Source organism: Pholcus phalangioides, unplaced genomic scaffold (assembly GCF_987345545.1).
Source record: "Pholcus phalangioides strain wild (caught in Gottingen) unplaced genomic scaffold, Ppha-v1.0 ptg000031l_1, whole genome shotgun sequence".
In the NCBI taxonomy this organism is placed as follows: domain Eukaryota; kingdom Metazoa; phylum Arthropoda; class Arachnida; order Araneae; family Pholcidae; genus Pholcus; species Pholcus phalangioides.
In genome coordinates, this window is record NW_028301621.1 from 10,352,259 (window position 1) to 10,364,704 (window position 12,446).

Genomic DNA, 12,446 nt, shown 5'->3' on the forward strand with positions numbered 1-12,446 from the left:
GCCCGATGATTCTACAAAATGAAAAATAATGGTTAAAAATCCCCCCGACAGTATTTTAACATTTCCTGCTGCATTAAACGGATATCTACACAGAGTAGGGGCGGATCTATGGCAATATGTCGAGAGGGGGGACTTATTGTGTACGTTCGTTTAATCTTCCAGTATTTTACGTGACAGACAAGTTTTCTCATATTATTCGTTTCTTGAGAAGGACGAATAAAGTCGTAGCGGCAGTACTGGTCACGCAACCCTAGAGCAGCTCCTACCTGACCAATTTAGTCACAGAAAATATCTCCAAAGACCACTTACATCTAATTCTTTGAGAATAATTGTCTCAAGATCGATGCAGAAACGTCCTCGATAGAGTCATTCTGTAACTATTTTTGATTGTCGAGTCCTGAGCGCATATTCCAGGCTGATCAGCACGGGCACAAATTTCAGAACCGAGCTCACCTCTGGTCCATCACAATGAGGCGTTTAGTACCGCTTATTGAGTAGTGCCAGTATTGTGTATATATACCTAACGGTCTCAGTGGATATCTGGCGTCCTGCATGAATTTTCAGTGAAGCCACCTATACTTGAAATTGAGAGTCATGTGTGATGATTGAATATTTCTACCGTTGTAGGTCTGCTGCACTCTGTGGCGACACTTTTAAGGGGGAGATGGACTGGCGTTGAATCCTCGACGTTGGGAATCACAGATAACCAACTTCAGCCGGCCACCGCTTTGCCGTATCTGAGGCATGGGCGAGATACGGGGGGAGGGGCATTGCCCCCCAGTGTCAAAGTTAGAGTCGACAGATCTAATGTATATGGATATATATGAAATGACATCATCATCATCGTGCCCCCCCCCCCAGAATTCCAAGTCTATCACCGCCTATGTTCTGGGGGTTCGAAACTCGATCCTCCCGAAGTGAGTCCATGACGATAACCACAGACCCGCACAAAGGCTATCGATTATAATGAACATATCGATTATAACAACCGATAATTATTGGTTGATACTGCAGAATGCTTTCAACATGCCCAACTTTTACTGTATATGTTACTGCGAAAGCCCGAAGTTGGCTAATTCACGACAGGGCTAGCTCACTTGACCCCGCCAATGTCCGAAATTCGGGTTTTTGCCGGCCCCTTATATATCGATCTCTCTCTATGGTTCGGGATCATCGTCGCGTTGGAGTATTTTTTTTGTGATAAGTTATGGCCATTTATATAGCCATATTAATTTTCATAGTTAACCATAATGATTATGGTTAGCTATGGCAACCCTAACGATCAAAGGAATCTGAGTATCAATATCTTATAGGACCCGGCGAAAGCCAGTATTTTGGACAATGGCCGGGTCAACTGGGCTGGCCTCGTCACGAATTGGCCAACTTCGGGCTTTGGTAGTAACATTTACATAAAAACTCGGTGCTACTTTAACGTTTTCAGAATTCCAAAACGAGAATTTAAATTGTTATAAGTACTTACTTACTTACTTACTTCATAAGTACCACATGTTCGGAAACTTAAGCAGGGACATAAATAATGAAAAAAAAATTATATCTTGCGTGAGGTTTGAGAAATATTTTTCTCGTGGTAGGAAAAAAAAACATTATATAAAACAGAATTAAACATTATCCTTGACATACATTAGGAAGGAAATCATTATTTCACGTCTCGCCGACGTTCGTTTTCCAGTGAAAAAGGGGGGGGGGAATGTCGCTCAAAATAACATTTTCCATTTAATAAGGCGACTGCAGATGCACAGACACAGAGATTATCCATTTTCAAGGTCTGTGGTTAAACAACACGTTATCGAAAGTATTATTAAAAGAGAGAGAGAGAGAGGGGGGGGGGGAAGTAATTATACTTAATAGATGACGACGTATCGAAACATATCTCAGACGCCTTTTCAGCTTCTTCAATTGGTTTTCAATGTTCCCTGAAACGAATTGGAATTTCGGTCATTAAGCCTGATCCGTAGCTGCACTTTTTTTCCTGTATAATCTCTTTACTATTAATAATTTTTCCCATCATTGGTTGAAATTAGAGGGCCGAGAATCGAATTGCACACCAAATAGAAAAACTCGAAATAATCTCGGATGCGCATGAATATCACAGGGTACGTTTGGACACAGGGCAGGTACCAATTCGGTGGTGGTGGTATGTGTGTGTGTGTGTGGGGGGGTGATTGGTTCTTAAAAGAGTTAAAAAATAATCCCGTAATTTGTCCCGATTTTCCACCGAGTTGCCCCTCTGAGACATTGCCCTGGATCCAAACTTAATGCTTCAAGTGAACCAGGCCCCCCCCCCCACTCCCTAAGTTATTAAAGATTCGTAAATTATTTTTCATTAATGTTTATAATTCATAATAGGGGAAATTATTCCATCCATTTACTCTCTCTGATGATTATTTTCATTTATTTACTCTTAGATTATCTCGTTCATTAATTCTGAAATTATTTGTTTCATAACATTTTTCATTTACCCTTAGGTCATCTCTTTCATTTATTCTGGGATTATTTATTTCTTTTCTTCTTATATATATATATATATATATATATATACACACACACACACACAATTATTTCTTTCATTTATTCTGAAATTATTTTCAATTCCAATTCCAAGATTATTTCTTTCATTTACTGTGATTTATTTATTCTTAGATTATTTTATTTATTCTTAGATTATTTTATTTATTCTTAGATTATTTTATTTATTCTTAGATTATTTTATTTATTCTTAGATTATTTTATTTATTCTCAGACTTTTTTTAATTCTGAAATTATTACTTTCATTTATTGTGAGATTTCATTCATTTCAACTGAGACAGTTTCTTTCATTTATTATCAGATTATTTCTTTTATTTATTATGAAATCTTATTTGCTTTATTTTGTTTAAACTTCATTTATCCTAAGATTATTTCCTTTATATATATATTTTATAGATTCCATTTATTCTAAAATTATTTCCTTCATTGAATCTGAAATTATTTCCTTAGTTATTTTGTTTATTGATGCCTGTATTTTTTTCACACACATATTTTCAACATTTCTGTAATTATGAATTTTTTTTTATGCCAACGCCTTTCCTAAAAAGAGGGCTTGGGAAGGAACAAAAAAAAAATTTTTTTTTCCTGATCCCCCTGTTCATCAGTATCATGCTTGTTTGAATAACTTTCATTCGTTCGTCAATTAATTATTTCATCCATTTATTCCGAGATTATTTATTTTATTTAGCGTGAGACTTCTTTCATTTATTCTTAGATAATTTCTTTAATTTTATTCTTAGATAATTTCTTTGATTTTATTCTTAGATAATTTCTTTGATTTTATTCTTAGATAATTTCTTTGATTTTATTCTTAGATAATTTCTTTGATTTTATTCTTAGATAATTTCTTTGATTTTATTCTTAGATAATTTCTTTGATTTTATTCTGAGAGATTATGACTTTTTATTTTTTATGAAATATTTTCAGGCAGCCGACTTGTATCCAACTCATCCGTGGAGTATCGATGAATGGGAAAATTTCATGCGCAAGAAACAGTTGAAGAAGCGGAGAAGAAGAGCCCAGTTTATGGCTTTTATGGCTCTGGTGTTAATAATCATAGTGGGCCTTATAGTAGGAATCGTGATAATTTACTTGAGAAGAAAATCTATCTAGTCCATAACACATCGGCGATCAATGGTGAAGAATGAATGGATTTGGTTTCCTCTATAACATGTGCTTGGGTCACTGATCGGGCTGCAACATCAGAACATACCCAGATGCATATGTCGAAGAATGAATCGAAACAACAGATTCTGGTGAAGTGCCATTGCTTGAAGGCAATTTCGAGAATAGGCAGCCAGGTACTTCCAGCTAAGTAGCCCCCCCCCCCCCAGAACATAACTTTGCTTGGGAGCCATGACGTTGGGGGGGGGGTGTTAAGATATTCCTGCTAACATGACACATTTCAAATGAAATATCAGAAGAAAACTTTGATGAATGTAAAGATTCATCTATCCCAGCATACCTTACTATAGGTTTATCCATAACTTATTGCAAATACTCTCTCTCTTTCATATTTCACCAACTATTCTCAACTATATATGGCTCTCCAAACCATCATAGATTGCTTTAAGAGAGGTTATTACGTTTTATCACTAATAAATCAAACTACGGGGAATGATGAATGAGACAAAAACCTACTTTATTATAATCCCAGCTCTCCACTGTGCATGAGAACCATGCTGTGTTAACCATTTAACATGGGTTTAGCAAGCAGTAATTATGGAGCTTTTTTCATGTGTTAAGCCATTGCAAATTAGAACATTGGGGTGTTAATGAAGCCAAAATCCTTGATCTTGAATACACATACAGTGACATTTTCAACCACAGAAGTCAAATATTCCATATAAAAGATCATCATACACATTACCGTGAGCACTTTGAGATATCGATGCTTGACTGCCTGTACTTCATTCAAGAATTTTCATTTGATCTGAAATAATAAAGGTTTCTGTTTTTCTTTGCAGTTGAATTTGGCCGATAATCCATTAATTTGTTACTATATTACAAATTCTTGAAATTTATTTGAGAAATTTTTTTTACCTTTTATCTTACTAAAATAGCAATGAAGTGTACTGAACATTCATGCAATATGCGTTCTAGATATCCATAGCTGAAACAATCAAGGATTGCATAGAAATTTTTATTGCATTTGTAAAATTTTGTAATTGTTCTTACAAATATAAAGAAACTCGAAAATGGTCCCACTACTTTGAATGTTTGAGCTCGGGGATACATTTGTAACATGAGGGAAAAAAGCTTAATAAATTTGGAAAGATTTTCCATTTAAAATTTTTTGTAAATTTTTAACATCGTATAACATTGATAAAAAAACTTTTGGATTTCTTTCTTGTTTTTTTCAAAAGCTCATAATATATATGTTCATGTTGATCAACAAACCCGACTAGAGAAAACTAGCAACCAGTCCTTTAACTGTCCTCGTAGATGACTTCATCCACCATGAAATCGTGAACATCAGTCGGGATGCTGTGCAGTAGTTGCTCGTGAAATGCCAATGCTATAGTATACGGACGGCCATGGGGATCATGATGACAGCGCTGAACATAAGCATCGTAATATCCTTTGCCACCTCCTAGACGATGACCTCGTTTCGTGAAAGCTAGCCCTGGAACAATCATCAAATCCAAACCACCTGACAGGAAAAAAAAATTAAATATAAATACTTATACATTTAGCATAACACAGTTTTTAAAATTGCAATTCACTGAAATAAGTAAAACAAAATAAACTTCCAAAATCTTTGGCCCTCAATAATCAGCGCTTGAAATCATTGATCCACCCTAGCTAAATGAAATTATTAAAGCTTTAATTCTAGCCTAACAACATGCTTTAAAAGAATTCTGTTTAAAATTCTGAACCTCTAGTTGAACCTTTTTTGTTTCCAAACAAAACCCAGTCACTATTAGCGGGATTCAACTGTATATTCAACAATTTGCAAAGAATAAAACTTATCGTTCATGGATGAGAGCGGCATTACTCAAAGAAGTCAATGTTTATTTTTATGAACAGGCTTGAAAATTAGTTTGTAAAATCAAAAATTTTCAAAGGGGAAAAACATGGATGAAAAAAAAAAAGGCATTGTTTGAGACCAAATAATTATTTCATTAAATGCACCAGTTTGTGAATTGGAGGTTCGTAAAATTAAGTAATGACCATATGTTCAGCCAAGACACAATACAAGCTCAAAATATTGTTTTGTACCCTCATGCAGCACTGACACCTTCATAACTTGCATTGTGTGAAGAAGAAGTAGATGTATAAAGCTTTGAACCATTCTGGTATTATAGTAGCAAAACAAACCTGTAAAGCTGTACATTAAAAACTAATGTTCTGTAGAGGCACTTAACATAAAATACTAAAAACTTAAACTAGATAGCCATCATCTTTATGTTACCGCTGACAACAGCATCTTCTCGTTGCATGTCTTCTTCTGAAGGAGGTTTAATTTCCCATTGATCGGCGACCAACTTTGCATAATCTTCGAGCGAGTTCAACTTCAACATTGCCATATCATGACTGTCTGGCCTACAGAGAGAGAGAGAGAAAAAAAGGAATGTAAATCAGTTGTTAAACACAGTGTAATCAATATATATAAAATTGATTTTCGGTGTGTATGTCTGTCTGTGTATGCTCTTTACAAATATATAATTTTGTACCGATCTCTACCAAATTTTGTATATATACGAAACAGGACCCAACTTGAACGATAGACTACTTTAAAAGTTTGCCAGAGCTGAGAAAATGTCCGAAATAAGTGAAAACTCTCAGGCAACAATGGTTTATAATCCTCATCAATGACTTCCTCAAATGACTGGCCTTAACTGTTTACTTTGGTTACCGTGGTTCCCACGGAAATGTTTCATACATGTTTAATCTTCTTAAAAACCTTCACAATGGTTTGTCACTTCTTCAATACTCTCACTAAATCGGGTGGAAACCCAAGCAGAACTGAGTATTTTCATTAGTATAATTTATTTAATTATTTTCATTGTTTTTTAAATAATTTGAGTTTTTGATAATCTGAAAAAGCATTTATTTCATTAACTTCAGCTTACCAAGACCTGACTATAAGAAAATGGCAAAGTTATCTCCATGCTGTTCGTATATTAAGCTGCACAATATTCGACAATGCATACAAACAAAAAATCTCATATTATATACTGATATGTAATGGCATCTAACTAGATGTGCAGCCAAAAAAATAATGAAGGGGAATGCTGGATAGCATCTCTCAAACCAGATGCCCGAAAATCATTAATGACCTGACCTGACCTGAATAAAACGTTTTTCGGCGGTTCCGCAGCACGTTTGCCGTTCTACCGCTCTTAACAAGCGGGCCAATGGGGTGGCCTATAGCTTCATTAATGAGTTCAAATGTTAAGTTTAATTAGGAAGAGACTTTTACAATAAATATGGACATTTTGAGACACCTATGGAAGAGATCACATGCATTATTTATTATTCCTTTAGTGCTTAAAGGTTATAAATCACAGCAATAACCAAGTGCTAAGGCTTGTATTTAGTGATTTCTAAGCTTCCATGTCGTGTAGTTGGCTACAGCAAGCACATATTTTGGAGCCCAGTGTAATGTAGAAGGAGCAGTTAAAGGGTGAATTCAGGAGCCCCTCTGGTCCACGGCAGCAGACCTGATTACTTCACCCCCAGTTGCAGCTCAAGTGGACAGGATGACAGGTTAAAGGATAAGCAAGATTTAGTGGTTAAAAAGGATCCACAAAATTTTAGTACCTAAAAGAGACACTTCATGACTTTTCCAAATCATGTGTGAAAACTGTGATCAATTTGCATGCTAACAAAGAAAAAACACAAAAGAATGATTGTTTCCCTTGATGTGTGCAAACCCAAAGAGCCCAAGTACTCATAGTGTGTTCGAGGATTCACTTTAATCTCTTCATGCCATGGTAACTTTTCCCCCCACGGTTTAGAAAAGGGATGAAGGAGAAAGAAAAAATAAAGAAAAGAAAGAAAACAATAAACAGAACAGGAAAAAACAGAAAAGATGAGATTGCAGCAGATTCTTCTTTCACCCTCACCCTAAATGTTCTCTTTCACATATAGAAAGATACGTAATATGTAGCGGAAAAAATCATTAACAGGAGTATAAAAAGAATGGAGAGAAAAAAATAAAACATAGATTCGTAGGGTTACAATAAAGCTTCACAATGATGAGGAGAGGAAAGAAAACACAGAACTGGATTGAATTTCTTCCACTGGACTTTGGATGAAATATTTTGTCCGTGATCATAAAGGGGTAAAAACTAAAAAGTACTTATCAGTAATGGGGACCACAAGAGTTCAGCTAGTTTTCACTTGTCAAAAATGAAGGTGTTGGTTTCATTTGCCGACTGATGAACACATTTTTATTCATCTTCTCAATAATATCAGGAACTTTCGAATTTGAGGAAAGTATCTTTTTGAATCAAAATAATAATAACAAAATAATAACAATCTTTTTGAATCATAAATAACAAAAATTAGAGGATTTCCAGAAAGGAGACAACATTCATGTTAGAATTCCAACCACTCTAACTAAAAAAAATGTTTGTTTCATTAATGGTTCCTCATAATTTTTCATCACTATATTTCATTGACAATTTCATTTTTGATGAAAGAAATAAGAACTACTTGTTTTACATTGCGAAAATGCAAAAAGAAATATTGACAACAAACATACAAAATCATCTACCCCAGTAGCACACTATACCATTAGTATATCGAACCAGTATCATTATGATATACTAATGATATAGTGTGCTATTTGGGATATATTTTGCGTATCCCATAACTCAGTGGTTCTCAGTGGTGTTGTAGCTCTTAGGGGCGTCACTGCAAGCTGGCAACATTGAAGCGTGCTTATACCATACTTTTAAGCGGTTCATTTTTAGATAATCGCAGGGAGTCATGGACAAATGTTGTCACAGCAAGGGAGCAGCTAGTGGTAAAAGTTTGAGAATTTCATGTTTCATATTTGCTGAAACGTTTGTCCGAGTGGAAGACGATAGAAGACAAAGTGAACTCTTTCAATTATTACATTTAATACACATACACACATGATAAAGGAAGAAGCATGAAAGAAATAGATGTTAATGCGTTGGCTACATGATTGCGAAAGCTAGAGAGAGCGAGAAACACAGAAGCAGAACAGACAGCAATCTTAAATCACTTGAACATTATAAACAAAGCACAGAATAAGGTCCATTAGATGCTGCCATCTACATTAACTAAATAGATCACTACAGAGAACTACTGCCATAACTGATATAACAAGAGAACCAAATAAAATAGCACTCACGTGAATTTTGGCACAAAACATTCTTTCCCAGTTTTGAAAATATATTCGAGTATACCATGGGTCTGGACTCTTATTTCTTTCTCGATGCTCACATATATGGACACTCGCTTGCTTTGTATGAATCTGCTGTTCCCAAACAACTATATATATATATATACAACAGAAAAGGTTAAACAGATAAGATAAAAAATTCACAATGTCACAAATGTAAATCTATACCACATTAGAAAATTCAGAAAATTTTCCTAATAGGAATTTTGAATACATTTGAAAATTGCTGTAACAGCATGTCATAATGAATTTGCAACCTCACGAGATGCATTCAAACACCGATTTAACGGCACCATTTACTTTAGAGTTTTGGTGCTATAACAAATTTGGTATTCTATAAAGAATCACTATTTAACACATGAAAAGCCGAAAAATGGAAGATCTGTTCACTGGAAATTTCTGGTCCTAAGCTGGGGGCGTGGCATGAAGGGGGGGGGGGGTATAACAGGGTTTGAATGTGGTTATGAAAAAAGAAATTTCCTGGAATCATCTCCGTTCACCGATGGTGTGCTTGTGCAACAAAAAAAGTTTTAAAAAAATGTATATACAAGGCATTTGAGAGACACTTCACAAGTACTCCAGGGTAATCTGAGATAACTCTCGACAGTGCTAATAAAAGTTCCAAATGTAAATGCGTTTATTTTGTTTGCATATATTCGATCAATATTACAATAGTCATGATAATCTGAGGTGAATGGGACCAACACCACCTCCGATTACTGGAAACTTGGATCATTTGTGGACAAAAAAAAGAGAAAATTATTTTCAGGGTGGGGAGCTTTATATATTGGTTTTATGGTGAATAAATACAAAACAAATTTGATACATGATGAATGAATGAGCGCCAGAACTTTGCCACTGGACTTATCCTGTTGCCGACAAATTTGATACAAAAAGATAATCTACTACTACTACTAAACCACACATTCACCTCATCCACATTCCTCTGCAGAACTTCTTACAAATTGGTACATGTTGAAATGTGCTTGTACGTGTTGTGAACTTGATGTGAAGTTTGTTTCTGTGTAATGCTTGTTATGTGTAGTGCCACCGACTGCCATCAGTTTTTTCTAACTGTGAGTGAAGTGTGATGACTGAATAATTTATCTTTGCAAGTCTGTTGCTCTCTGCAGCGAGACTTTTTAACAGGGAGATAAAGATACTCTGAGGACCAAAAAAAAACTTATCATAGAGGGATTATCAACAGGTAACATTATCATCAGGTGTCACCAAATTTAAGTATTTTTGGCAAGTCTTCTATGAATTGCTGTTGCTTATAGTTGCTTCACAGCATAGGCGGAGATAGACTTGCAGTCTGGGGGGGGGGGCAGAATGACAATTCATCTATACATATATGCATTAGATGAGTCAACCTCACCTTTGATGCTGGGGGGACAATGCCCCCACCACCCGTATCTCCACCTATGCTTCACAGCAACTTCATAAACACATTCAAACATTAAATAGTGTAAAATAAAAATGTATTAGACACCCTCGAAAGAAAACTGGTGAGAAATTTAAAAATATTTTGCGATTTTATATAAAAAAAATATAATACCAAATATAGAAAATATTTCAGTAGCAGATTTGAAATCTCAAAAATATCATTGTGGGGGGGGGGGGGGGGGAGGATTTATCATTGCAGCGATTACCATTGTAATTTCACTGTATATAGTAAAAATTAAGAAAATACAAAGCTGCCACCTATCTGCAGCCCTGTCAGGATCCTACTTGTGTACTGGCCTTACACTTTCTTCAGACCTGCATAATACAGTCGAATACTGTTATAGTGAAAATCTCTTTTTAACGAACACTTTTCTAATCCCCCAAATAAGTTTACATAGGAACAATGCTAGGTAACCTGGAATTCCTTTATAAGGAAATTTTGTTATAACGAAGCGATTCTTCTGGTCTCTTGGCATTCGTTATAATGGGATCCGACTGTATCAGCATAGTTCATAACAAACTGAGGCTGCCAAAACCCATTGCCCTTTTCATAAAAAAGAGTGACAAGGGACCCAGCCATAGGCTCTGCCACAGCGGTAGTCGAGTGGTCATAGTGATGGACTCGATTCCTGAGGACACGGGTTCGAACCCCACTGTGACAGTGGTGATAAGATGAAGTTTGTTTTCTGAGGTTTTAACTTTTTGGTGAAAAAATGATGTAATTTCCCTATTGAAAAGTCTTGCCACAAAGAGCAAGGAATATAACAAAACAATTATTCAATCATTACACTTCACTCATAGTTAGAAAAACTAATGACAACACTACACATAACAAGCATTACTCAGAAACAAACTTCACATTAGGTTCACAACACATTCTAACATGTACCAATTTGTTAGAAGTTCCACAGAGAAATATCGATGAAGCGCATGGGTGGTTTAGTACTAGTAGCCATAGCGCCTGATATAATTATTTCTAGGGCTCAGATTTTTATGACCTAAAGATGAAACATCGTTGCTGATCAATTAAAAAAACTTGAAATTTAGGTTTTTTCTAACCTATCAGTAATGGCATTTCATCTTTACGTCATAAAAATCTGAGCTGTAGTTGTTACTGTTATGTTTTTACACTGTAAATTCACTATAGAGGGGGAGGGGGTCTGCGGAAAATTCAGCCCTGGGGGGGGGGGTTTACCAAAGACCTCCCGGCAAGGGTTCAAGACCCCTTCAATAGCAATCCAGACTACTTCTAGGTACCCAGAAGAGGTGATATGCCTCTATTCCCAATGATTGTAACACACTGGTATTATTTTAAATTTTATTATAGACTAATCCATGATAAAGTGTGCTATAGCAGAACTTGACAAATCGCAAAAAAGTCTAAGCACCGAAACAATTTTTTTCAGGAGCCAAACATTTTTTTCCTTCAATATTTTACAAAAATTTCCAATGCTATGATACATTGTACTAATGTACTATATAAAAATAATAAAATAATGATAATAGTGAACTGAATATAATACTAATTGAAAAACAACACTACTATTCATAGCTCTTATTACATAGATAAAAAAAATAATGTGTGTTTACACTATTCTAACAAGATTGCATATAGAGAACACTATAGATTATTGTGTATTGCTACAATAATAATAATACTTTTTCGGTGACAATCTTGGACTGTCTCAATCTATCTTCATAAGGTATTTCGGCCAAACGCTTCTTCAATTCGGTACGAAGAGCCGCTTTGGCAGCTCTAAGAGCAGTCGTAGCTGTGCTCGCCATACTTTAAGTAATTGAAATCGGTACTCTTCAAGAGTTACAAATTAATCTGATAACGTCCTCAGTTGCTAACCGCTCAGGATAGCATGAACTTTAAACTGTTTACATAAATTTCATGTACGTCTAACGCCTGGGCAGCAGTGAACTGTCCGGTTTTTTCACCATAGCCAATCATTTTTTTTATTTCGTCTCATTCTCATAACATCCCCGTGAAAATTCTCAATCTTGAACAATTTTGATCCACTCAATTCCAATATTTCTGACTTACGATTGACGATTCTGAATTTAT

At 35.4% G+C, this 12,446-nt stretch overlaps 2 protein-coding genes across 2 annotated transcripts in view; one reads left to right on the forward strand and one right to left on the reverse strand.

Annotated features, from left to right (window-relative positions):
* Positions 1-4,531, forward strand: part of LOC149067394 (uncharacterized) — a 34,816-nt gene extending 30,285 nt beyond the window's left edge. The window contains exon 3 of the mRNA XM_089252814.1: positions 3,475-4,531. Within this exon, the coding sequence (XP_089108940.1) occupies positions 3,475-3,660 (186 nt within the window). The 3' untranslated portion in view covers positions 3,661-4,531. The remainder of the gene's footprint in view (positions 1-3,474) is intronic.
* Positions 4,532-4,674: 143 nt separating this feature from the next.
* On the reverse strand, positions 4,675-12,444 carry LOC149067395 (5-formyltetrahydrofolate cyclo-ligase-like). The gene is made up of 4 exons (XM_089252815.1): positions 12,035-12,444; positions 8,879-9,018; positions 5,963-6,093; positions 4,675-5,200 (listed from the first exon to the last, which is right to left on the reverse strand). The coding sequence occupies exons 1-4, from the start codon at positions 12,158-12,160 to the stop codon at positions 4,977-4,979; spliced, it is 621 nt and encodes a 206-aa protein (XP_089108941.1). The 5' UTR covers positions 12,161-12,444; the 3' UTR covers positions 4,675-4,976.
* Positions 12,445-12,446: the final 2 nt, after the last annotated feature.

Bases quoted from the DNA above. Each gene is read 5' to 3' on its own strand.
- LOC149067395 (XM_089252815.1), bottom strand. From the start codon at position 12,160: ATGGCGAGCACAGCTACGACTGCTCTTAGAGCTGCCAAAGCGGCTCTT. The intron at 9,019-12,034 runs GTATTATTATTA...ATATATATATAG, and splicing joins CCAAGATTGTCACCGAAAAA to TTGTTTGGGAACAGCAGATT. The intron at 5,201-5,962 runs GTAACATAAAGA...TTTTCCTGTCAG, and splicing joins AGAAGATGCTGTTGTCAGCG to GTGGTTTGGATTTGATGATT.